General features: G+C 46.3%; 1 protein-coding gene across 1 annotated transcript in view; it reads left to right on the top strand.

Annotated features, from left to right (window-relative positions):
- The first annotated feature begins 3,695 nt into the window (after positions 1-3,695).
- The window catches only part of LOC149352501 (luciferin 4-monooxygenase-like), a 67,249-nt gene continuing 43,616 nt past the window's right edge, over positions 3,696-27,328 (top strand). The window contains exon 1 of the mRNA XM_089575699.1: positions 3,696-3,739. Within this exon, the coding sequence (XP_089431825.1) occupies positions 3,696-3,739 (44 nt within the window). The remainder of the gene's footprint in view (positions 3,740-27,328) is intronic.

The raw sequence follows: 27,328 nt of genomic DNA, 5'->3' as shown, positions 1-27,328 counted from the left end.
CAGTCTGATGCAGCTAAAGGAAAAATTATGAAACGAAAAAGCACCGAATTTAAGAGCTTTAAACTGAAAAGCAACATCTTAATAGCGCATTCTGCTTGTCCAATTTATCGCGTCAGATTGGCCTAGAGCAGTGTGCTTCTTATGGATATATGTATACGTCCGGCGAGATACTGACCTGCACCAAAGCCTGTAAACCATAATTGAATGGCAAGCACAGGAAGATTTTCCACAGAAAAGGCCTATGAAGTCTCATTACAGCGAAATATTCCTTGAATTAACTTTTCAGGTAAAAGAACTTTTGCAAAAATTTCTGGCCCACGCGCCAATGCAAGTGAGATTCAAGTGAATGAATCTCAACACACTACAACTTTCAATTAATCGAGCGTTTTGGGAAGCATTCGAGTATTGCTTCCAGATCAGGATGCATCGACTGGCTTGCACCTTCAGCAGTATTCGAACGTACCGGCTAGCGCACTTGCCTTATTCAAAGTTACAGCTTTAGCCAGATAAACAACGGACTTCGTGGAGCGGCGAAATGTTATTTGTTATTGGAGTGGTAAAGTATTCGATGTCTTTAATATTAATCTTACAAGTTTAGCAAAAAACGAGATTTAATAAAAAGTAGCGAGTAAAAAATAAGGTTGTAGAGTTTTCGCTGTTGCGAAATAAATACTTCGAAGAACCATTTGAAGGCGTGATGTCTCTTTCGTATCATCCAAAATAAGCCGCTGCTTGCCCATTTATGTTGAGGGAACATTAGGGAACATTTTTTAAAAAGTTCCCTGAAGTTAAAGTCCGAATTTCTCGTAACGCATCGATGGCTAGCTAAAGCTGATAAGCATCAGTCTCAAGAGGTATCATCTTTTTTACGATTTACAGGGCTCAGAACAAACCTCAAGGCTTGGAAAGTGCAAGTGATCATCTGTTTAGTTCAAATTTGAACGTAAATTATTTGGTGGTTTTCTTGCACCCCCTCAGCATTTAGTGTGAAAATTTTCAAAGGCATATAAACATAATATCTAATATTTATTCGCTCTCTGAATGAACTCAGCTGCTACGCAGCTAGCCCTCTATCACATCTCTCTGTTACGGCCTCCAAAGCAGCTGCATCGGGTTAGCGATGCAGGCTGTGATAAATATCTCGTTACTACGTCCGGGTGATTGCACCTTTTTGTCATCAGCTTAAAGAGAAGCTTTTCTTTTTAATCACCCATAGCGAAAACCAAAATAGTGAAACATTGCGTACACAAGACCGGCACCTCCAAATTTTATTTTTACCCTTCCATATCCTGGAAATCAGAACCAAGTATAAAAGCAGAAATGAAGACGTTATTGTCGGCACTCATTTTTCGCCCAAACGTTACCGTCTCTGCAATGTAGGCGAGAGATATTTGCTTACGCAACCAGTTTTATAGAGCATAGCTGCTGCACAGGAATCTATTCTCCCCGGACGCCGAAAGAGAGTAACTTCATTCCATGCGCTTGAAGAAGTCGCACGTGAAAAAAAAAGCAAGCTTGGTTTACGTCTTACCGACAGGAAAGACGGATATTATTATCCTCACAGAGGAAATAATTAGAGAACCCGAAGCGGTGCGCCCGCTGTTACAGGCGGTGGAGGACGTTGTGGCTCAAGCTGCGTCCTTTCGTGGAGCACCGACAGAAGCGCAACGAAACACATACGTGCATAGTAAAGTGGTCATGGCTAAACCCGTAGTTCTCTTGGCCTCAATGTGTTTTCCGTGCCGGCCGAAAGCGGAAAAAGTGTCGTAGAAATCGCGTACGGAGGCTGAGTCGCTGCAGCAGACAGGCGGCTTCCGCGCCTCGCTTGGCCGCCGCTAGTCTGCGGCCGGAATAGGCGGCGGCTACGGGGCGCGGCAGCCGCCCGCTCTGGCAGCCCAGTTGCCAGCCTGCGCGGGGGCTCGTGTCTGGGCGCATACGCGGTATGGAAACGAGCTTGAGCGCGAGAGCAACTTGCTGGGATCCGTCGATGTATCCCACGCCTCAGTATGCAAAAGACGGCAGTCAGACCAGGTGAGGAAAACTTTCGCGGGGCAGACTCAGGAAAAACGGGGCGGGAAAGTGCGGCAGTCTGATGCGCGCGAAGACCGAACACGTGCGCTCTTTGGTGCATTTCAGATAAGGGAGAGCAAGCAGGGGCAACGCTCTTCATTAATGTCGTCTAAGCCGTTTCTGCTGCTTCTTCGATCGCGGTCGATAGTGGCGCAGTGGCTTCAGAAATATGACTGGAACGTAGTTAGTCCACGAGGTAACTTGTGACAAAAGGTAAATTAAATATAGCCAGCACCAGGCACGTATCCAGAACTTTTTTTTTTTCTGGAGAGGCCCACGGTAATTTCTTATGCCGGAGGAGGCGGGGTGGCGAGGTGCTGGGTGATGCAAGGCGACCGAGAGCGCTGTTAGGAAAATTGAAAGCTAGAGGACGGGGGGACGGGGTGGTCGAGCTCGATTTCATCGGTGACCTATAGGCTCCCTCAACACCTCGCCCCCTCCCCTTGGGTACGTTTCTGGCGAACGCACTATTTGTTAATTTAATTTGCACAGTCCATGAATAAAGTGTGATCCTTTTTCTGTGGGACAATGATGACATGTTCCAAACTAGTGCATTCGGAACAGATATTTAAAAAAAAAATTCGCCCTTTCACAGCTAAACATCAGGCCTTCAGTATAACTGCACTCGCGAGGGAGGCTGCAGCATTGGGATTATGGGACAAAAAGGAAATAATCTGCACAAATTGTCTCTTACCAAGAGCCATACGTCGAACTCGCGGAGTAGACACACCGCCGGCCAGGGCCGCTTTGCATTTCCACGAGGTTAAGCGAACGCGACCAACCAGTGACGCGTAGACTGAGCCGTATGCTTTTGAACCACTCGCTTTTGCTTTTACGATGAGGAAATAAACACACTTAACCAATTCGCTCTTACAGTAACTTATAGGACAGCCTGAATTACGTGATTTGTAGACGTATCAGCAACTGCCCATATATGATGTATGCATATGCGAGCCGCACCACGAGTTTGCGCTGAAATAATCACTTTCAACGAGAAGGCCATGCAAAAAGCAGCGGAATATCCTATGAGGAATGAGTGTCGAGGCAATACTCCCGCCCGACGTGCATCATTAACGGTTAACGGCTGCCCTAAACGTGTTAACTATTTCAACATGCATATACCCTCTGAATGAGTCACACACCAAAACGTCCCACACACACCGCTTTTTCGTCCGCCAAACTGATAATCTGTGGTGCGCACAATAAGGAATTGGTATGGTATGGCATGGTATGGTATGGCATGGTATGGCATGGCATGGCATGGTATGGTATGGTATGGTATGGTATGGTATGGTATGGTATGGTATGGTATGGTATGGTATGGTATGGTGTGGTATGGTATGGTATGGTACGGTACGGTACGGTATGGTACGGTATGGTATGGTATGGTATGGTATGGTATGGTATGGTATGGTATGGTATGGTATGGTATGGTATGGTATGGTATGGTATGGTATGGTATGTATAGAGCCTGGGATTAATTCGACCACCTGCGTCTCCGTTAGCGTCGAACGAAGGAAATGCTCTGAAGACCTCTTCCGCTGTCATTCTGGCGCTCCAATCACTCTGGGTACATCTGTAAGTTGCACTGGCAGTCTGCATGAGTAATTGGACACTGCGCGGACATGTCTGATTGCTCTCACTGGTTTGCAAAAGGCAGCAAACCGACGTGAGTTGTGCAATATGCGGTGGAAGAGGATTGCAGTTGTGGGCTGCCAGCACAAGAAAAAATCGCAATCGAGAGACGTCATATTGAAAACGAAAGTCCTCTAATTTTGTGCAGCCGATCTCTTCTTTGGGATGCAAGCGAAGAAGATTCGATACATTTCCGTCTATCAGCACCTATTCGCGAAGAATAGATAACACAAAAATTTTAGCCGCAGGTTTTTCCGTCTGGAATTTGAAGTCCTGCCATGCAAGGACGTATTCTGCTTCCGTCACACTAAGTTTCCTGTCATTATTACCGGAGAGAACAGGGTTGCCCTGCTTTATACAGGCTGCGGCTGCACAAAAATTCGGTGCTAGTATGCCCTCAATCAGCCCCAGTGCTACAGGACATGCCCGCTGGAGTACGCACTGGCTCCATGGGAACCTTTTGCCGAAATATGAGTCTACAAACCATTAGTGGTCTAGCATCATGCATGGCAGTGTATTGCGACTTTTACCGTAGGCGATGACTATAATCCCAGGGAGAGAGAACGCTACGTCGAGCTCCCCTTTCCAGCGCCGTTCGACGCACCTAGAGAGGCAGAGAAATTCCTAACGACAGGAAAAGCGCGCTAACTGTCTCGCTCTGGGCCGACGCCTGAACTGCGCCATGAGACAAAGAATAAAGGCAGAGAAATGGGGCAGGAAAGGAATAAGTTTTGGTGCTTCTTTATTAACTTATTTTGCACGCTGACTATGTGCAGTTAAGTTTCTCGTGCCAACTGCAACGCCGTAACACAGCCTCGCGAGAGAAGAAAGCAATTTGCAGTAGCATGGTACATTCAAGGCGCCACCTGCCCGAGCGTGTGTTGATGTACAACCGCCCACGCTTTGCCGAAGCCACACGCGGATAATTGAAATTCAGTTTTATTTCGCTGGACGTGGTGATAAAAACATACAAGTGAATCAATCATATGTGGGCCCTTTGACATCTCGACTAGACTTGGGCCTAACGCTATCAGGCTAGTTAGACAGGTAAGTACTGTAGGCATCACCTTTGAAGTGGAGCGCTGCGCGCTACCTTGCCTAGTAAATAAAATTGGCTTTTAAGGCTAATGCCTTTAATGGCTCATACTGTCATCCGTTAACAGAGCGTGTCACACGCGTTTAACTCGGGAACTAAAAAAGATAGTAGAAAACCAATAGTTCCTTCAGGTAGAGGAGGAAAAAATTAACCTAAGCCAAATTTGATGACTGTAGATGAATTAGTTCATTAATTATAGGCAAAATGTAGAAATTGCGTCGAAATAGCGCGGACGTCGATATAGCCACGGGAACAGTGTGACGGCACATCCACCGGAAGCCGTCACGGCATAGTGAAAACTGTCACAGAATGGTCGGAAAAACGTCGGATTTGTGTCAAATTAGTTAGAGAAATGTGTAATTAAGCGTAATTAACACTTAAAATCTCCGAAAGATGTACAATTTGGGTATCTATATAGCCACGGGAACGGTGTGACGTCACATCCACCGGAAGTCGTCACGGCATAGTGTCCTCGGCTTTCGCCTCTCAACACTTTAGTTTCTCAAGTGTCCAAGCTTTTTTTTTTATTTACTTCGTACTTTTTTTTTCGTTTATTACTATCAATCCTATTCTGGTGCTTTCCCGTTTTAGTCTATTTCTTATGCTCGAAGCCTATATTATTTTGATTTCTGCGACGGTTCGTGCATTTTTTCCACTCTGATATTACGCCGCCAGTATTCTAGACTTTTATACTGCTGATGAGTTAATTTTGCTTTCACTTTCCCTGAAACCAAAAGCTACTGGAAGGCTCAGCATTGTTGGGTTTGGGATGCCCCCCCCCCCCCCCCTCTGCCTGTGTGGATTAAGGGAGCTCGCGCTCCCCTCCTGCCTAAGTGGATTAAGGCAGCGACCTTCCAGGACCGTGGGACCATGGTCGCAGCGGCGAAGGTCAAAGATCGCCGAAGGCCGAAGATGCGGCGACGATGGCGGCGTTCCGTGGCCGAGTCGACCCTCGGGTCAACGAACAGAGTGGTGGTGTGCTGAGTGAAAGACAGCAGTGTTTAATTACTGAGCCTCTACCCTCTCCCATCAACCGAGCTGCGAGAGACCCCCACAGCCCGACGCCGCCCCAGCCGTGGGTGGTACCTCCGGAGTCCACGTCTGCTCATGCTATTGGACGTCATCCTTCGGACTATATTCCCCAGACAGGGATCTGGGGAATCCGTGTTAACGGGAGTTGTTTTGAGACTCCAGAGCACTCCTGCTGACTCCTGCATAAAGTTCTCTTTCCCTTGTTTTTCCCTTCGTAACCCCGTCTCCCGCCTTCCTCGTCCCTTCTCCGGCCCGACCACGCTCACCCGATCCTAATAGCATATCTTTCATATCTGACATGTCCGACAATTCTGGACAAAACCATTCTATAACGGGAAAGTGTTTATGAACACATTTTTTATATATTGTGAGATTTCGCTATAACAATCAGTATGTCCGCAGATCTCCTGGCGACAGGCTTGCATTTTTTTGCTATTAACGTGTTTACTATCGTCAAAAGCGTTCCTCTTTGGTTTTCCATGGCAGTCTTAACTGCTCGATTTCTTAACTGCTCGAACAGTTTTAACTGCTCGACATTAAAAGAAAGATTTTGCTACACATCGAAAGAATGGACCATTTTACCTTCAATATTTGCGCAACACTACCTTACAATTTTCCAAGACTGAAAATTTTGTCCCAGAACGTTGGACGTGATGCATAACTTTGCAGTCTACCGCGACATATTTCTTGTTTTATACGCTGTTCCTACTATACGCTGTTCCTATACTGCCGGGTTCTACGGCAGCCTCATCAAGGCCCAAATAAAAGGACACTGCCTCTTCAGTTACCATACAGCGCTTTCTTCCGGATTTCGCTCGTTCCAGCTCCGTATTCACTGAATGAATCTTTTGTTGCCATTTTTTGTCTCCACTTAGTAGCCTTGCTTTCGCGGACTTTCTTTTTTGGCATTCGTGCCAACTTTGTTTTACCTGTTGTTGCCTGCATAGCCTGTCGTAAGCTTTCCCGCCCTTTTCCTCCACCGTGTGTTCACGCTTTTACTGTACAAGTTCCTGAAGACTATGCCTTCCCACCTCTTCTCATTCATTTTTCTTAGCCTCTCCTCAAATGATATTTTGCTCTATGCTTCCTCTGCCTCAAAGGACGACCAGCCCATATATCCATGTACCTCTTCATCTCTTTCCTATCCATTCCGAACAGTTCTCTGGTTAATTTCTAGTTTAAGTAGCACACTGTATGTTAAGTACAGTCCAGCGTTCGCAAATCTCAACCCTGGAACAATAACACCACTTCACAGTCTTGTGTTACTTCGTATCTATTATCCCCATAGGGCTCTCTGCTTCATTATGGCCGCGTTCCTCTTTCCTGTCGTCTTGAGATGTTCTGCATGGGTCTTTAAATATTCTCTCTGCTCCCGTAGAGTTCCTGCATTACCTTTGGTAGCATATACAGGAACTCTATGCTCCCGCTCCGCGCAGCGCCAATCCTCGGCGCAGGCACGAAACTAGCGCGTACGAAAGATATCTAAAGAGAAGCGTTTGCGGGTAGGCAGGCTGGAAACGCTGATTGGTCGATGAGATGCGCTTCTCCGTGACGTTTTTTGACTTCGCCCTCGTTCTCAACCGGACGTGGCGTCTGCGCGCCTTTCTCGACCTCTCCCTAGAGCGCCTGGCTAGGTGCACCCGCCGCGCCGCGCGTGCGTGGTGAGCTGGCATTCGTTTCGTGATCCTCGGCGCGCGCGTTCGTTTCGAGGCGTGTGCAGCTATGGCGTTCGTGCGTGGTGCGCTCGTCGGCGACAGCCAGCTGAAATTTCTGTGCAGTTTTTGCTTGCGGCTTGCGTCGTTTCGCCAGGAGCACGTGCTAGTGTCGTGCTCGTATTTAAAGTTTTTGCCGCGGCACTACAAGGATCCGCATCAGGCGCGCTTTGAGAACCGCCGTTTGACAGCTACGCTGACGCGCTTGTCGGGCGTGCGCATTCTCAACCCCGAGGTAAGGACTGAACTACATTGTCGCAAGTTTTCTCGTGCATTGAGGGCTCACCAAATTTCGGTGCTTGTAACGAAACTTTTTTTTTGCAGCATGGTTCCCTGGATATGCTTCTCGGAAGCCGATGTCATTGTTCGCCGCGGACGCTGGGCCTACTGCTCGCCGCCACGCCGCTGTAGGTTGACGTTGAAGAGCTGCTCCAAACGGCCCTTTTCAGGGCCGCTTCATTGCTTCCTGGAAGATTGCGGGCATCCAATCTCGCGGCCGTGTTCCCTCTCTTTGTCGAAATCGGCGCCAGACATCAGAACCCGCGCTAGGCCTCGTTGCAGGGTTAAACGAGTGCAGTGTGGCTTTAGAGAAGTTATGACTTGCGCTTAGTCTATCTATATCATTCACCCAGTGCAGTGTGCCTTTGCCTCTTTAGCGACTTCTCACGCATTGTCGAAATCGGATTTAAAGCTCACGCCACGCCTCGTTGAATGGGTTAACCGAGTGCAGCGCCTAGCTTTGTTTTTTTTTTTGTGTTCTAACCTGTAAGCAGTGTACCTTTCTTCGCTCCTTACTTTTGTTCTTTTCAGTCGTTTCCTGAATCCGTCGAAAAAGCCGGGCTTGCCGGATGATTGTTCGCCGTGAATGGAACCACGAGGCGATCGCATCTGCATACACAGCACGACTTTGTTCCCTCGTGTTTTTTTTACCAAGGATTGCTTCGACAGCTCGGGCAAAACGAGGACTGCGCACGCAGTGTCGTCGCTGCTTAGTGAAGAGGCACAAAACGGATGTCGTCCTTACTAAAGGCCCTTCTCGGGGCCACCTCAGTGTTTCCTGGGAGACCACGCGCTTTCCGCCCTGTGCACATGTTCCCCTCATTTCCAATCATTTGTAAGTTGCATATCAACGAATTAATAAATCAGTCAATGCACTTTATTTACCAGAAAAATCTGGCTGGTCACCCTAAGCTAAAAGCTGTGCACACAGCTTGACAAGGCCCAGGGGACCATTAGATGACAGTTTTGAACGTAGGAAAAACAAGTTGGCGCTTTAAAAGAACATGGAAAGTACACCAAACAATATAAGAGATAAACATTACAATCGCGCATTACAGTAAAGAAAAGGAAAACACTTTGAAAGCACATATATAGTATCAATTTACACTATAATACATACAAAAATTACGACATTCAGCACTATGGCACGAAATATAAGAACAGCGCATAAAGCAAAAAAGAGAATGCAAGTTACAATAGTACAGATAGATTAGCTGTTTACATTTACATATGCATAAAATTAATCCTCGGCTCCTTGGGCCTCCTTCAAATCCTGCAGAAGGCTTGAATTTGCAGCTGCTAATATCAAAGAAGATTTAGAAGAACTTCAGTTTGGGGTACATGGTGCATAGTACTTGAGAAAATAAACAATAGCGCCTACAATGACACACACAGAAGAAGAACGATGCAGCACAAGCGCTATCCTGCGCTCTACAGTATGGAACTGTGACTGTGAAAAATGAACCTTCACGTCAGTGAAATATGAGTCTTTAGGCTGTCTACAAATCGTTATTACAGAAAGAAAGAAATATTAGTGAATGTTGTGTAAGAGGCTTGCATATTACTCTGTTTGTTCAATGGTAAATATACGAAAACTGAGAGAAAAATACAGTTGATTACATGAATATTAAACAGCGCCTGAATATACAATGTTAGCTAGTGCTACGCGGAACTGCTCATAATTTTCAGTGCCGGCAACTTCTGCGGGAAGGTGGTTCCAGTCTCATGAGGTTCGCGGCAGGAATGACTGCGAGCAGCATTTTCTGTTGCATGACATACTTCCGACTTTGTGATCATGATCAATGCGGCGGGATACAGAAATTGTATGGGGGATGAGGTGATCACGAAGAGCGGGATGATGGTACAGCTTGTGGAACAGGGTGATACGAAACAATTTTCTACGCGATGTCAGTTATGGGAGGCAGATATTAGACTTCATAGTAGTTATACTCGCTGTGCGGTTGTAGTTAACAAGGATTAAACGCACAGAGTTATTTTGCACCAGCTCAAGATCATTAATGAAGTTGTCATGAGCAGGGTGCCATACACGTGTTGCATGCTCGAGTTTTTATCGTGTTAGTGTTTGATAAAGCAATAGTTTCAAATTGGAAGGAGCGTTAAAGAAGTTGCGACGTAAGTAGCAAAGCATGCGATTAGCATTTTCAATTGTGTTCTCGGTATGAAGAGACCAGTTAAGATATAAGTAATGTGGACGCCGATGCACTTATATGATGAGGCTGATTTCAACGAAATGTTATCGATGTAGTAGTGAGGTGGGACGGAAGTTTTTCTAGATACACGCATGACTTTGCATTTGTTCATATATAGCTGCATTCACCATTCTTCGCACTGAAGTCAATGGCGATCTCGTCAAGTAGTCCCCTGCTTTTTACGTTCACCTTGTTAGCGGCTGTCTTATTTCACACAAATCCACGTTCTACACGTTGATAGTTATACGAGCACAATTCGTTGTGATTGTCGAGGAATCGTGTTCCTGCCTTGCCGCCACCGTTGTCTTGCCATGCCGCCGGCGCGGCGGCGACGGCGGTGCCATACACCTGCGGTTGCGGTGGCCAGCAACCTCGTCAGCGGGGGAGGGGGGGAAGGGAGCCACCCATTCATGTCTTTATCCCACCATGGGACACAGCGATGCCAGCGAGGGGACCATCCCTTTCTGGCTTGACAAGGAGCGCCGACCAGCCGCCTTGAAGGAGGGGACTGAGGGCGGAACAAAGCCACTTCCCAGTACTGAGAAATGAAGGCCGCTAACCCCACTGGTGAAAAGTCCGGGCAGGTGCTTTGACCTTAGTGGACATGTCGTGGCGGGATATCTCAGACGTCGACTCGTTTCCCCTGGTATCGAAATGAATATTGCTCGCGTAAACGTTAACATTCAAAGATTGAGTAATGGTATAACGTCTATACCTTTCGCCATTTATTTTTTAATAACAAAGCGCAAAAAAATTTTTGTGCAAATAAAATAAAAAATCGTTATTTCTATTTTTTTCTTTTTTTATATACAGCAGTCTGTCCGCTCCCCCTAAAACCACTCTCTGTGACCGCCACTGACTGAAGTAATGTAAGGTTGTTAGTGTTGGTTATTTCTCTAAAAATGACGCAAACATCAGCGAATAGGTGAATATGAGAATCCATAAGAGAGCGGGGATCATTAATGTTAAATCAGGAACAGTAGCTAGGGTCCAAGAACTGAACATTGTGGAACTCCGGAAGACACCTCTGTAAAACAGGTGTTATAACCGCTAGCAAAAACTAATTGTGAGCGATTAAGTAGACATTCAATCCATTTCAATAAGTTACAGTCAATATCCAGATGTTTTAGTTTGTGAGCCAAAAGGTTGTGACATACATCGTCGAAAGCCTTTGAAAAATCCAGAAATATACAGTCAGTTAGTGATGATATATCTAGAATACAGTGCAATGCATGCGTAAACTATATTAACTGTGTTTCGCAAGAGTCAGGTTTTCGAAAACCATGTTGCGCTCACATAAAAAAGTTGTTCAATGAAAGGAAGTTAACAAGGTTGGTGAATATTATATGTTTGAACATTTTGTGTCAAGTATTGGTAAGGGATATGGGACGATAATTAATAGGGGATGCTTTGCTGCCGGATTTGTAGACTGTAACCACCTTTCCGATCTTCCACTCAGTAGCAGCATTGACTGGTCAATGCTGGAAAAGTTTGGTTAGTATAATGGGCGAATAAGCTGCAGTGCTTTTTAAGTAACGCAGTCATAACCCGGAGCGGAATGAACACTGAGCCCATCAATAAGCTTATTCACACCAGTAGGAGCAACAGTTATAGGTGGCATAAAAACATAGTTGAAGTGGTGAGTTGTAGGCATATGTATACATCAGATATGGGTGTAAAGTTGTCAGTGATTGCGCGGTTAAGAATCGTGACGCAAACGTCGGAAGGGATGGGGTCGCCTAACGGGTCAGATAACGCAAAACTATCATCGGTGGAAGGATTAATGACCCGCGAGAATTTTTGACATTGGTGGTTACATGTGAGTGGAAGTGCTTTTAGCGCTTTTGAGCGCCTGAACATACATGTTGGAAGCCGCTGAATACGAAGTCCGATCACTCACTAGTTGGCGAGAACTTTACGATGCGGTAGAGGCTTTCTTTTTGTTAGATAAACGTTTAATGTTATTATTACACCAGGGAGCTATTGAGTGGGTGGTAGCAGTGCGTTCAGGAGTGTATTGTTCTGTGAGTTGGGTGACTATAGCTGTGAACATGCTCCAGTTGGTTTGAATGCTGCGGACACCAAAGCTATGGGAAAGCATCGATAAAAAAAATAGTTCATTATTTATCGCCTGAAAATTTGCTCCGTTGTAGTCTCGTATTATTATTTTTTTCTTTTTGTTAGTGTTCGGAGTGGCTAGATTAATGTCAGAGTGCATTAGCAAGTGGTCGCTGATGCCTGGCAGGTATGTAATAGGTGAGACTATGACAGATCGATTTGTCAGGATTAAATCTAGCGTATTCGCCGCGTTGGCTGTTATAGTCCCTTGTTATAGTCCCTGAGCGCACATCTAAAAATTCGCGACTTCGAGACGAGAACGGGGACATTAAAGGGGAGTTGGGATTCCATGTTATCTTCGAAAAAATTAGATCGGCAAATAAAACAATACTGAAATAGATCATGGTGGTTTGTTTTTAAGTGTTTCCATAAAAAAGTATGGCAACAGATAAGGAAAGGCTTAGGTGATCGTGATCGAGGAGGTTAGACTGAATTATAGTGCAACAGCTTGAAACAGGTCTTCACATCATTCATATATACTAGAACATTGCAGGAGCCCGGACAAAGCAAAATTACACAAATTACGTTTGAATAGAGATCATGGCAGGAAAGTGGATGAAATATAGCTAAAAGAAGAATTGTGAACCGAAGCAAAGTATGTAATGAGCCAGAAATATGCCTATCAAAGAAGACACTGCACTGAGAAAATGGACAGCATGAAATAAATGAGCAGCACAAGTGCAGCGTACAGGCCTTTATCAAAGAATTTATTTTTTGTTTATTTACCACGCCCTGGTAGTGTTAGCTCCATAAAGCATTATCAAAATTATCGCAATTTTCAGTTTTCTTTGCTTAGGAGAACTTAGAGCAATAAGAACTTGGCTCAAAAATGCACTTCAAATATTGCCATAAATCATCGTACTCTTCGTCCTGGGCCACAAGAGCTGGGGCTTCATGAGATAATTATTACGGTGCATTAACGAAAATTTCAACATGCCGTCAGCATGCAAAGAATTTATACTGGCGCTGAAAAAACCGCATTTTTTAAATTTTAACTGGCAGGAGGGAGCAACTTTCTTGACTGCGCTGCTTTCTTCCTAAGCAAATGAAAGACGTGTATGCCGACCTCTTATACCTGTTTCGCAGCAAAAACAATTCGAAAATATGTAGCGTAAGATATAACACTAATGCACTGTGAAGCTTGATGCCTTATTGGTCCAGTAGAGTGGAGAGCTGGGCGAGTTAATTGGTTCACGATTGTAGAAAGAAAACCAGCGCAAAAGACGGGGATACAGAACTGGGAACACAGAATACAGGACCACAGAACACAGCGTCATCCTGTGTTCCTGTTGTGCGTCTCCGTCCTTTGCCCTTGTTTTTTTTTTTCCTTAATTGGCCATGCACTTGTGGCAATTTAAGTGCACTTCCTGTGAATTTTGCACAAAAGTAGTGTATTTTTGCATTCACCTTTTTCACACGCTGAGTTGTTTTATCTTTTGGTCACTTCAGAAGGGAGGAGTTAGTATAGAAGTAATTTACTTGGAGAATACAAGGAAATATATCTTGCGATGAATTTTCTCATATTTTAATTCTGCCTGATGGGAATGCATTACGCGCCATACGGTGTTACAACCAAACGCCCAGGGCTCTAAGTTGGGCAAAGCATGTATCATATATGTGCAAGTGCGAATATGGCTGTGGTGCGCTGGGCGTCTTGCATGCACAGCCGGAAGTGATTTGTGTCTAGACCATCCAGGAGGGAATGTACAAGGTCGGGAGGATAGTACAAACGCTAAAAAAAAAAAAGCTAGCTGGGGCTGGAAACGCATTTTTCGTTCTAGCAAGTACCAACGTTGGGGCAAAGCAACCAGTTTTGGGCGCCTTGTAAGAAGAAAGGATGGTTCTGGGAAGCGGAGGCAGGGCTGCGTACGGCGCACGCGAGGTCGCGGGGTCACGGAGTCGCGCTGCAGCAGCACATCGGGAAAAGTTTAATTCTTCCACTCGCCACTCGCAGCGCACCGCAGAGCCGGCAGCCTTCTCTCTTGTCCGCCTACCCGGCAGGAGCTACTCTCTCCGGTTCCGGCCGGGGAGACGGACAATAGTCGCGGGCGAGAGCGAAGGGGGGGCCCCCACCACATGAATGGCATTAGAAGAATTTATTTATTTATTGTTTCCTCAAGGGTCCACAGGGGACATTACATGAGGGGTGGGCAAACAAAAAAGTTAATACGAACACAGAGAATGTCGCTGGCGCCTCGACTACGGCTCAGCTCGTACTATTCTGGCGCAGTGCTGCGTTTCGCCGTAATCGCTTGTCAGCGAAGTGAACACAGCACCGTGCCTTCCCGTGAATAGTAGAAGCAGGGACGTCGCGGCCACATCGGCATTCGCAGGATAGCGCCGCCATGTCGCTTATTTGCTCGCTTATCCTCTGACAAGTCAAAAAGTCTTCCTGTCGTGGCACGCCATCCATGGCTTACGACACCACGTCTGTCATTCCCCTTCGTACTTCAAGCGTTTCTCTTCTTGCTATGAAAGTATTAGCCGTTGCGGCCACCAATTCAAGCAGCGATAAAAATTTCAGCGCCGCAGGATTCGTAATGAAAGAGCGCCGCTCTTGTTTCGATCAAGCCATCATCAATGAACAACTTGCATATTTAGAGTGATAAATCTATACCTTTATGCGTTGTGTCTTCTGTATAATCCCAAACTGTGATCTGGAATGCGAGGTCAAAATTTGAATGTCATTGAAATAAACTCATTTTCCTGAAATTCTCTTTTTGTGTCGTCGCCGCTTTGCAGGTCGGGCCGAGCACGAGCGTGCTCAGGGTCCTTCAGTGTCGGACCGGGCTTCCTGTCGGTAGGTTAAGTCCCGGGCAGGGCGCGGGTTCGAAATTGCGGCCCGTGCACAGCTCTATTCAGAAACCTAATCACATTTCCTTTTGTGAAAAAAGAGCTATGTGCAGAGTTTAAATGGTGCAATTATGAAGCTACAATGAAGTCGATTACAGACTTCTGTGCAACAGCTAGAGGAATTTCAAGAGCATGCTATACGTGATGCTAGTTTCCTCAGTCACAATTGATGCAGTCAAGTATTATTTCGTATATTTTTTTTTACCCAACAGACATGAAATGTCTGAAGATGAATATGTACCAAACACATCGAAACATCAGTTGTGATGCCTGAAAAAAGTTGTACTGCAACATATAAATGCTCAAGTCTCGATAAGCAGGAATACTGAAGGGGAATAAAAACAGTTTTCTTTTGTTCGGGCTCACGCACCTGCTACAAACATATTCTTTACACATAGCAATAGAACTTGAAATAACTGTTTAAGAAGCCTTTTGGTCAATAGTATAGCCATGGTATGACTGAAAGGAGTCCGCAAGAAATGCACGGAAGCAGGCATGCAGTGTGAGAGCGCAGCGCGACAGGTGCGCTTTTTAATCTCGCGCGCGCACTGAAGAACATGGGTTTATGGTTTATTGGGGTTTTAACGTCGCAAAACGACTCAGGCTATGAGGGACGCCGTAGTGAAAGGGGTTCGGAAATTTCGACCACCTGGGGTTCTTTAACGTGCACTGACATCGCACAGTACACGGGCCTCTAGAATTTAGCCTCCATCGAAATTCGACCACCCCGACCGGGATCGAACCCGCGTCTTTCTGATCAGCGGCCGAGCGCCATAGCCACTGAGCCACCGCGGCGGGTCGAAAGACATGACGGGGACACGCCGAGGAGGCAACGCTGCAGTGCACGCCGCTGCCTCCTCGCCTCTCGGCTCCTCGCGAGCAGCCCCGTCCGCTGACGAGCGGGGGCGGGGAAAAATCTAGGGAAAACATGCCTGTCCCCAACCAAACATGACGTCATTAAATATCACGTGACCTATGACGTCACGCGTATGACGGCATATTTTTTTGACCAATCAGCGTTTCCAGCCTACCTACCCGCAAACGCTTGTGACATGACGGGGACACGCCGAGGAGGCATGCGACACGCGTGACTGCCACGAGCCACATGAATTAGCGTCTCGTACGCGCAGTGAAAGTGCCAATTACGAGCGCTTGCGGCACGAACAAAACCACTTGCTGCATACATCTCACATTCTTTTTGACTTTTCAATACCGTCTGTCTCAACACGGCATAGTATATGAAGCCTAATATTTACAATATATTTGAACATTCCTGAATATTTTCAGCATACCAATGTTTAGTTAAATGTAGATTAACTTCGAACTAATTATCGCGTAAGTACAGTTTATGAAGTCGTTCACGAGTGGAGTTTCAGAAGTGGGATGGTTGCTGGGAACAAGCTGGGTCATTTGCTTCGATGGCCGTCCTAAAACTTTTCATTAAGGTTCAGTCTGAGTTTGGCACCGCGCAGTGCCAATGCAACGGCTTAATCGTTTTTCTAGTTGAGAATTTTCGCGGCGGCTTGAAAACGAATATGAACTTTTTTCTATTAAGCATGAAACGATTTCAGCTCCCGCTGTCGGCGACCTTGAAGTGATGTCGAGCAGAAGCCGAGAGCCAAAGATCCGAGCACCGATTTTCCGTCATCCAAGGAAAGTGTCCGCACCCCAAAATGTGGCCCTCTCAACCACCGAAATTTGACCTTGTCCGAATTTCATCAAAATTGGTGTCAAGCCTAATTTTAATATGGCCAATTCAATGGTGAGCTCCAAAATTAGGTGGGCTATCCCCAAAATTTGTCTCTCTCAAACCCATAAATTTGACGTCGTCCATATTTGACCAACATTGGGGTCCAACCTAATTTGACTATGGGAAAGTCAGTGTTGGCTTCCAAATTTAGGTAGACCACCCCCAAAGTTTGGCACACTTAAGCATTTTCCGCCCACATTCTATTCCTTTTTAAATCCGCTTAAAGAGATGTTACGTTAGGAAAGAAAAAAACTGAGTGCAACGACCGTGACAAAACCCAAGAGAAAGCTTAGCAATTTGGTCAGCCACAGTCAAGGCTTTCCAAAAGCAAGTGCCTGACTAATATAAGTCTTGAGTGTAAATACAGTCACAATATGGAGCACAGTTTTTCAGATGCAATGTTTATTACAGATGAGTCGTGTAGTTTTACGCCGAAAATATACATAAAAACCACGAATAAGCCAGCTGTGGACATCTGTCACCCGTTGGGTGCAGTCCTCAAAACAAAACAGAGAAAACAAAAACATACTTAGGGAAATGAAACAGCTCAGATGTAGACCTATAGTTTTTGAGCGGATGATGTATTCAACAAAAGGCTACGCGACCATGCTCAACTAAAGCAAATGATCACAAACTGTAGCAATGAATATACAAAAATGGCATGCATTGGATATTTACAATACTTGACTACATTCAGGCAACAATGGAAAACACTGAAGTGATTAAAAAATGAATTATTTATGTGAATGCAATATGAGGTCTTTTCCGAGAATGTGGCATTGATAATCTCGCCTGGTAGAAGCATAACGATTTAGCAAAACAACAAATAAGCGTAGATCGTTATACAAGTTCCATTCAAAAAAAAAATCACGGTTAAATCTCGCTCGGGACATGCGCCGCATTACTCCGATGTGCACCATTACCAGAGGTTCGAAAAATTTACCGCACCGCGGATACCGCTGCACGCATACCAACACTTTTGCTTTCACACTTGCTAACACATGCACACACATTGTATGCATCAGCCGCCGCTATTATAGCACGTTGAGCGGAACCATGAAGTGACAGCAATAACACGCATAACGACGCAAAATGATCAGTGAATTAAGTGAGGTTGTTGGCTTTGTGATGCGCATGCATGCAGTTTCAGTATACGCAGTCGCTTGAAAGAAATGCACAGTTGCTCGCAGAGGTGGACAGTCTTCGTCGGGATAAAGTTCTTGCGGCCGATGTTGTGCAGCCGCTTTTTTCTTCTAATGCTGTCTTTCTTGCCGCTCGGAATCGCGAAAAGAACAAAGGCTTTTTCACGCCGGCTTGTGCACTGAAATGCGCAGCAACTCGGCATAGTGCTGCACTAAAAGAGCGCGAATAACGCGAAGTGCAAGCGCGCAATGGCAGGGAGCTCGATCGTAGCAGCGGCGGCTGGCAAAAAAAATGGCGCCGATGAAAAATCAAAACACAAAAAGAGCGAACTTTCCGCGCGCTTTTCCCGGAGACCGCCCGCGAAGCCAATCACCGTTGAGAAAAGCGCCGATGGGAGAGGTGAGAGAGGAGGATCGGCAAGGGTGCGCGGCGCGGCTGCATAGTTCACAGAAAGACGCTACTTTCAAATTATCAAGGGGCTTTAGCCTCGATGCCTGCCCGCCATCGAGGCACCCTAGTCGTCTCCTACGACGGTGCGGTCTGCTGCCTTTGGTGGAAGCCTTTGCACATTTTCCCGAACGTCCGTTTTCGGTCTCTCATAGTGCGAGATGTGATTTTTGACGTAGAAAGGAAAGCTTTTCCGTCTCTGATGCGTCAAGTACTCCTCTACTTTGTACGTTCACAGTATCAGCCGCTGCCTTATTTCACACAATTCTACGTTCTACAGGTTTATTTATTTATTTATTTTAGTACCTCAATGATCCCAAAAAAGGGGCATTAGATGAGGGGTGGGTTTTACAGAAATATCAACAAAAACTAACATATTCTGTACAATGCCAACATCAAGGTTACAGCTCAGAAAATCAAAATGCGATATGCTCAAATGCTCTCGCATACAAAAGAAAAAATAAGACAAGAATAAAAGACAGCAAGAAGCGCTGAACGGTGGAAAAGAATTCAATAACAGATTAGACAACAGTAAAAACCGCATAGTAAAACAAAGTGCAATAGGTCAACGTTAGAGGGGAAAGGTACACGAAAACCTAAAATGCGTCTAAAGATTTAAGGCTGAACTCCATGTACGCGAAAACTCACGCGAACGCGACAGCGGCAAGCGATGAGCGACGCCGTCGCGCGAAGCGAAATGCCCGTGTCGCTTGTCGTGTCGCTCGGATCTGCACTCACAGAAAATTTCGCTCGTCGCCCGGAAGTTGCTAACGCGATTAACCAATAGCAGCTAATCCGGCAGCGTACGTCACTACTGGGCCTCTTGCCGGCTCTGGCTGGGCCTCTTGCTTCACCACCGATTCGTCACGGCAAACTAAATGCGCACGAAGCTTTCGCTTTGTCTGAACTTGTCTCAAGCTCAAAATTTTAGCGATAAAACACCCAAGATTTTCAGATTGCTTCTGTGTTTGCAGTATTGCTAGGCTTAGCGAGTATTCGTCATTTGACGTCAGAAAGCGCATGAGGTTCAAACAGGTGTGCGCCCCACGTTCAGGCAACATGGCGGCGCCCGTAACAACCACATGAAATGACAAAGCTGTAAACACATTTTATTTGGCATTTTCCTGCCCAAAATTTTAATCCTTGCAAATAATGTGACTCTTGTTATAGGCGCAAACAGCTTTGCGATGTATTATGCCAGTAACACTGATCGTCGTCTCCATTTCGCGTTCGCGTTGTCGGCATGGAGCTTGGCCGGTGGGCGACGGAGCGACAGCCAGCCGTCGTCGCCGCGCCACCTCGTCGCGTCGCTTACTTTTTCGCGTACATGGAGCTCAGTCTTTAAGCTTATCTTTGAATACAAGAGTTTTTTCTATTATTAAAGCGGTACTGGGAAGGCCGTTCCAATCTTTTGCTGTTCGGATGAAGAAAGACTGCGCAAATGTTTCAGTTTTTGGGCAAGGGTATGAGACCTGTTGATTCTTTTTGTGAAGAGCTGAAAGCAGGGAGTGCTTTTTGACGTACGCTTAACGAAAATGAACAGTATAAACGATGAAAAAGGGCTAAACTGGCTATTTTTCGACGCTGCTTTAATAATGGCAAGCTGGAAGCTTTCAGAAAGGTATTCCTCATGTGGGTTCCAAACGGCGGCAGCATATTCTAATTTTGGGCGCATTAATGTGGTGTAGGCTAGTAATTTTTCATGTGCTATAGGGCAAACTTCATTGAGCGTTGAAGATAGCCAAGGGATCGGCTGGATGCTGCAGTGATGCGGTTCATGTGCGTTGACCACGTAAGATCGTCAGACAGGTGTACTTCAAGATATTTTTATTCTTCAGTAGCATGCAAACGAGGTAGAACGTTCTTGCGGGCTAGTTGGTTCATTGCACAAAAGATTAGTACTGCGCCAATGAGACAGGACAGGAGAACGAGGAACACAGACGACAACACAGCCGCCACGAGCGAGGAACGGTTCGTCCGTTATCTAAATGCGCAGAATGTTCGACGCATGTTGCACCTTCACAGGAAGCGTTGGATCCAGACAAGCAAAAGCTAAAAACAAAGTCGTTTGAACCAAGAAAGTCTATTCTTTGCTATAAATGTCACTAACCTGGTCATGTGGCTTCAGGCTGTCGTGTGCCTAGAGTGTCCCCGGTTAACTTGTGCGTGGATTTTTTTCTTTTTTTCTTTCAGCTGGAAGTGGAAGACAAGGCAAAAGGTATGGAGCTGACAAGGCCTCGTTTCCCGTCTGATATTCGCAGTGGGCAGCTTCAATACATATACAGGTTTTCCTCCTGTTGAAATGGTATACATAATGACAGAAGAATATAAAATACATATAAACACAGAATGATGGTTATAGATTAAACAAACTTCCGCGGTGAAACAACACAAAAACTTAGGTTTCGCGACAACACATTTTAGTGAAGACATGAATTAGCGTTTGTGATGGATGACACTGACAGAAAACCGGGGAAAATTTATAAAAACCAAAGGTTTGCATACGCCTTACGGGTACCTATATGTATAAATTATCTATATGTATAAACGTATAACGGGTATGTATAAACGCCTTACGGGTACCTATATGTATAAACGTCACTGCGTGAGGAGCAGTGACGTCACACGGCGCACAGCTGGCGCGCCGCCGCCGTCGCTGCGCGAGTGACTCGGAGGTGCCGCCGCCGCGCTCGCCAGTTGCGCATGCGCAGTAGCGGCGCACAGCTAGCGTGCCGGGGCTGCCGCCGCTGCCGCACGCACTCCGTTGCTTCTCTCTGTCTCCTCTCTGATGCGCAGTAAGAGCCATGCTACTTCATTGACCCTCGGGCTGTCTTTGCATCAATCGTGCCGGACAACCAAGACGAAAAGATGTGAATAAATGATTCTGAACATATATAATCACCATGTCTAGCCTCTTCGATGAAACCATAGCGAAACAACAATTATGCTCAGCCAGAGTTCAGCAGCAGGAGTAGCCATGCAGATATTGCTTTAGCAATCCTCCAGGTTTAACCAGAGCTAAACCACTGCTAATTTTTTTATAACCAAGTTCGTCAGTTTCTACACATGGCCACCAAATAATGTCAGCTCAAGAACAGAAGAGATTACATGGAATGGCTAAATAGAGACATGCATACTAAAGAAGATCCAGTAAAAAGACCTACTCTGGGGACGTTGTAAACGCTCCTCAGAAGATGAATCTCTACATTAGGAGTTTAAAATGGTAAGAATAAGAGTCAATGCGCGCTTGCGTTCATCGCAATGACCCTACCTTACTCAGGAGTTCAAAAAAGCCTCGAACAACGGTTTCAAGGCATGGTGTATTGCCAATAACTTAAGAAAGGAGCGCCATTTATCAAGAATTGCTGGCTGACACATTTAATGATGAGAACGGAAAACTGGGCGATTTGTCATGGGGTCATGCTTAAGCAGCGCAGAAAATAAGACAAAAGGGAGACAGGATACGACACCTGTGGTGTCCTCTCCCGTCTATATTTTGTCTTGTTTTCTGCGCCACTTAAGCATGATTTCATGATGACCACCTTAATGTGGCCTATTCATGCAACGAACACTTCACGGCCGCATCACGCTCTGTGGAGCATAGAGTTCTTTATACATGCAGGCTTAACAACTCGGTACTAGCCTCAGCATTTCTTTTAGAACGAACTGAAATAGAACTCAGCAACATCATAAATGGGTTCAGGCCAAACAAACCTCCTTGCATCGACGGTACTTGAAGAATTACAGACCGATCAGCTTATTGTCTGTTGCCTACAAGATATTTACGAAGGTAATCGCTAATAGGGTCAGGACAACCTTAGACTTCAATCAACCAAATGATCAGGCAGGCTTTCGTAAAGGATACTGGGCAATAGGCCATATTCACGCTATCAATCAGGTGATAGAGAAAAGCGCAGAATATAAGCAGCCCCTATATAAAGTGATCATTGATTACGAGAAAGCATTCGACTCAGTAGAAACCTCTGCAGTCATGCAGGCATTGCGGACTCAGGGTGTAGAAGAGTGTTATCTGAAAATATTGGAAGATATTTGTAACGATTGCACAGCTACCATAGTTATTCATAAAGTCAGCAATAAAATTCAAATAAGGAAAGGTGTCCGGCAGGGGACACGATCTCGCCTGTGCTATTCACTGCCTGTTTACAGGAGGTATTCCGGGGCCTGAAATGGGATCAGTTGAGGATAAGAGTTAATGAAGAATACGTGAGTAATTTGCGATTTGCTGATGACATTGCCTTGCTAAGCTACTCAAGACAAGAACTGCAAAGCATGATCAATCAGTTAGACAGGCAGAGCAGAATATGGTGGGGCTAAAAATTAACATGCAGGAAACCAAAGTAATGTTCAACAGCCTAGCAAGGGAACAGCAGTTCGCAGTTGGTAGCCAGGTGCTGGAAGTAGTAGGATTAGGGCAGGTAGTGACAGCTGATCCAGATCATGAGAGGGAAATAACTAGAAGAATAAGAATGGAGTGGAGCGCATATGGCAGGTTATCTCAGATCATGAATGGCAGTTTACCAATATCCCTCAAGAGAAAAGTATACAACAGGTGTATCTTACCGGTACTCACCTATGGGGCAGAAACGTGGAGGCTAACAAAGATGGTTCAGCTTAAGTTAAAGACAACGCAGCGAGCTATGGAAAAGAAAATGATAGGGGTAACGTTAAGACATCGGAAGAGGGCGGAGTAGGTGAGGGAACAAACGCGGGTTAATGACATCCTAGTTGAAATCAAGAGGAAGAAATGGGCTTGGGCAGGGCATGTAATGCGAAGGCAAGATATCCGCTGGTCCTTAAGGGTAACGGAGTGGATTCCAAGAGAAGGCAAGCGTAGCATGGGGCGGCAGAAAGTTAGGAGGGCGGGTGAGATTAAGAAATTTGCGGGAATACGATGGCCGCAACTGGCGAAGGACAGGGTTAATTGGAAAGACATGGGAAAGGCCTTTGCCCTGCAGTGGGCGTAGTCAGGCTGATGATGATGATGATGATGATGATGATGATAGTTGAATGGTTTTGCCGACCCAGGGAATATTCCAACTGCTTAAAAGATAGGTATTATTAGGCCTCTTTTTAAGAATGGACAAAAAAATAATGTCTAGAGGCTATAGACCGTTTTCTATTTTTCCAGCCATTACAAATGAGAAACACTTGCCGTTCATTTATTTATTTATTTAATTATTTATTTATTTCAGAACACTGCAGGCCAAGCAGACCCAGACCGGAGGGGCTGGAAACACAAACAAAGCACGTAATATAATTATGAATACACACATGTCATGCAAAGAGCAAAATAGATGACGTAGCAATACGTACCAATGCAGGAAAGTTTTGAATGCAAATCTTTAAGCATGTATCATTTAGAAAATATGAAGTTCTGCTTCGAGGTTAGTGCAAAAAAAAACGACTTAGGAAGCGCATTCTAGGCACAATTGGCTTGAGGGGGGAAATTGTGTTTGTATGCATTTGTTTCAACGAAAAATGGCCGTAAAGAGTGTTCTTTGGTGCGGCGGGTCTTTGTAGTACTGGACTGCCTGAGAAATAAAGGCGAGATAATTCCGAGTCCACCTGTCAAAATTTTGTGAAGGAGGAAAACGCTATTGATTTTTTTGCGCACATGGAGAGGTGGAATTCTGTAATGTTTCATTAGATTTGTTTGAGAGTCAAACCTTCCGTAGTTGTTGAAAATAAAGCGGACTGCTTTATTTTGAATTAGCTGTAGATGATGAGTACTGTTTTTAATGTGCGGACCCGATATAACAGAAGCGCATTCAAGTTTGGACTTAATGAAAGTATTGTATGCCAAGATCTTTATACTGCTAGGAGTGTGTCTTAATTTGCATCTTTAAAAATTCCACAGGAAATGATTACGGCATTTGAATCAGCACGGATTCGTGCTACGTAGAAGACGAAGATGAGCGGGCATTGCCGCGGGACGGAGCCATAGAGTTTCTTACTATTACCTAGAGGGAAAGCTGGCGGCGCTGCACTTCAGCCACCATGGACGCTCAAAGCATCATGGGGCGGTGAGCTACTTGTTGCGGAACAGTCGTAGTTTTTTAGGAACACAGAGTGTAATTACTAAGATGTTTCATTCCAAAAACGCTGTTCGTGTGTGCGCAAACAACTTTCGCGCGAACGCAGTGTGCAAAAACCATAGTAGTGAAAACGTGACTACACACGACGCCAATAAAAGGTTTTACTTTTCAGAAATGCTATTAAAAACCTCTTAAAGTATCCAAACAACAACATTTTTTAAACATATTTACTTTTAAAAATGCGCCTGTTAATTACGAAATATTAGTTTTTTTAGTGTTCATCACTTGGCCAGTAGGAAAGCTAGTCATCTCTTATTTTGGGCAAACTTTGTACTTAAATGCTTTTCTGCTCGTTTGTTGCAATTATTAGACAAGATATTGAATGTTAGGACATTTGTACTTATTGAACAGCTTTATTTTTCTATTATTTTTTGGCCAAAAGTTGTAGTTCTGCAGTCGGTAGCTCACCGCCCCATGATGCTTTGAGCGCCCATGGTGACTGAAGTGGTCTCTAGGGGTCTCCATGCAAACTCCCATAGAAGGGTCGCCAGCTTTCCCTCTAGGTAATAGTAAGAAACTCTATGGACGGAGCAGATGGAAGTTGTTGAAGACGACGCTCTGCAACGCACAGCGCGTGAGTGCGGCGTAGTTTAACACGAGGCGTGTTCGGGTGGGCAAACCACCCGTTTCTGGTAGCTGTGCTCATTAGGCGGCTTAGTTTTCATTTGCCTTACTTATTCGCACCGACTGTGCAGGCTCGTGAGGGGACTTTATGGGGATTCCTTAAGGAGGTTGCTGACACTTTCAATTTCCTCACTGTACTCTTCTCTTTAGATTACCTCTATAGCCTCTCGAGAAAACGGATGACCCAGGCTCTCACTGAGTCTTTGTTCCCTACACCATTGTATCGGCAGCCTTATCTGGGGTATTTGGACATCAGTGTTCTAAAGCGTGTTAGGCGGATGTGCATTCAGGCAGCCGCTAAAACGTTCTTTTTCAAACTACCCAGTTCAAGACAGGTGCCACAGAGCATCGTGTCCTTTGCATTTATATAAGTGTTTGATCACAGATATAAAAGTTGCTTGCGTTTCGGAAAGGAACTCAGTTTAGACTAAGCTCTTGTATTCTTCGTTTCTTTAGCCTTCCATGTTTTAGCGTTGTTCTATAGCAGTTAGGTAAGTTTGTTGTGGCCTGACGCGTAAAAAGCTTTCCACATCAGAAACCCGAGAAGCGGCGTGGAGGGGTGTGGCGCTGCAAGCAGCCGTCTCGAACAGACGCACGTTCGCATCGCTCCGACTTTTTGAAGCTTGTTGGCCCGGACGTTTCTGGGCTAGGCTCCCAAAAATGAATGGGCCACCGCCATCGTGTTCCTCGTCACCTGTGGACGACGGTTTCAACGCTTCCGCGTCAACGACTACCCCAGGAAACCATCCGGATGCATCGGATACGCCTACCGCCGAAGCCGCCAACATGGCTTGTAGGGTCTGCTCGCGGGCAGGTCAAATCTCGCGCCGCTCACCGCGGGTAGCTTCGGACCCCTTCTTCCCGAGTGGTGGGGCGGGGGGAGCGAGGCTAGGAGAAAGCCTTCATAAGGCACGACCGGGAAGGCCCGCGCCCTCTCGCTCTTGGACCAGCCCTGCCAAAGGACCACCTGACCCAGCTGCCCCAACGACGATCGACCCCCCTGCCCTGATGTGAGATTAAACCTTTTCATACAAAGACCTGCCTCGAGTCACTGCCTGTGCGTCCCCGCACCGAGGAATCGCCCACAAATAATGGCGCCCAGCGTGCGGCTTTAATTAACACCTTGTGGACGATTTCTCTGCCGATTTTGGGACGTGCAGCCAGACTCGTGGCAGGCCCTCTTTGTTCAGGGCCACGCCGGACCGATAGGGTTAAGGAGCGGGTCAGGCGGAATGTTCGCGGGGTAGCGACTTGTGTAGTGTTGTAAATTTGTTAGGGGTTTTGTGTTATTTATGTAGTTTTCGGGCGTTTTCTGTTGTGTATTTCCGTGTGTTTGTAGATAGATTGTTGTGTATATGAATGTTATTGTTGCCATGAGCAGTTAGCCGGTGCGGCCGGACAGTTAGCGCGAACTATGCCTCCCAGAAAGGATGTTTCAGCCACGGCTTTGGATGGCGGGGCAGCCGGTAGTGAGACGGCCGACGCGGCGGCCGTAATGGGGCAGGTGACTGAGATGTTTGCCGCATTGGCCCGTCAGCTCGGTTCGGTGGCTGGCGCCAACCAGGCCGCAGCATCGGTAGCATCGGCGACAGCATCGCGCCCGCGGATAAATATGGAGGTCCCCTCCTTTTCCGGGTACACGGACGCGAAATCAGTCCACGAGTTTCTACAACAACTCGAGGACTACCAGACGGCTCTGGGCGCCCCAGATGACGTAATGCTAGGGCAGGTCCTACCTGTAGCACTCGTCGAGAGCGCGGCGCGATGGAGGCGCTGCCAGCCGACTTTCCAGTCGATGGCGGACTTCAAAGACCGTTTCCGCGCCGAGTTCTTGCCGCCTGATTATGAGCGCCGGATGCTGGAGGAGCTCGCGTTGCGCACATAACACCCAGAGGAAAGCCTCGTCGAGTACGTACGCGCAATGCAAGAGCTGTACAAGAGGGCAGATCCGACGGCAACCGACCGAGATCAGGTTGCGCGTGTGATCAGGCAGTGCCATCCACGCTTCAAGCCGTATCTGCGGGGCCGCAGTTTTACAAACCTCGAGGCCCTAGCGCAGGAGGCCAAGACCGTGCAGGCGGATTTATTGGCCGAACTGCGCTACCAGCCGCCCCCCAGGCCGGCCGAATCGCTAGAACCGGGATGCGCATGGGATGGAGGCCGAGAATGCGCGATGAGGGCTCGGCGCGCCGAGGTAATGGCCGTGGAAAGGCAGGCGGAACCCCCTGTTGTCCCTAGCGCGC

The sequence above is a fragment of the Amblyomma mixtum genome, chromosome 3 (assembly GCF_055824585.1).
Source record: "Amblyomma mixtum isolate Tamu chromosome 3, ASM5582458v1, whole genome shotgun sequence".
In the NCBI taxonomy this organism is placed as follows: domain Eukaryota; kingdom Metazoa; phylum Arthropoda; class Arachnida; order Ixodida; family Ixodidae; genus Amblyomma; species Amblyomma mixtum.
Note: the sequence above shows the minus strand (reverse complement) of the source record. Positions and strands in the feature narration are given on the sequence as shown.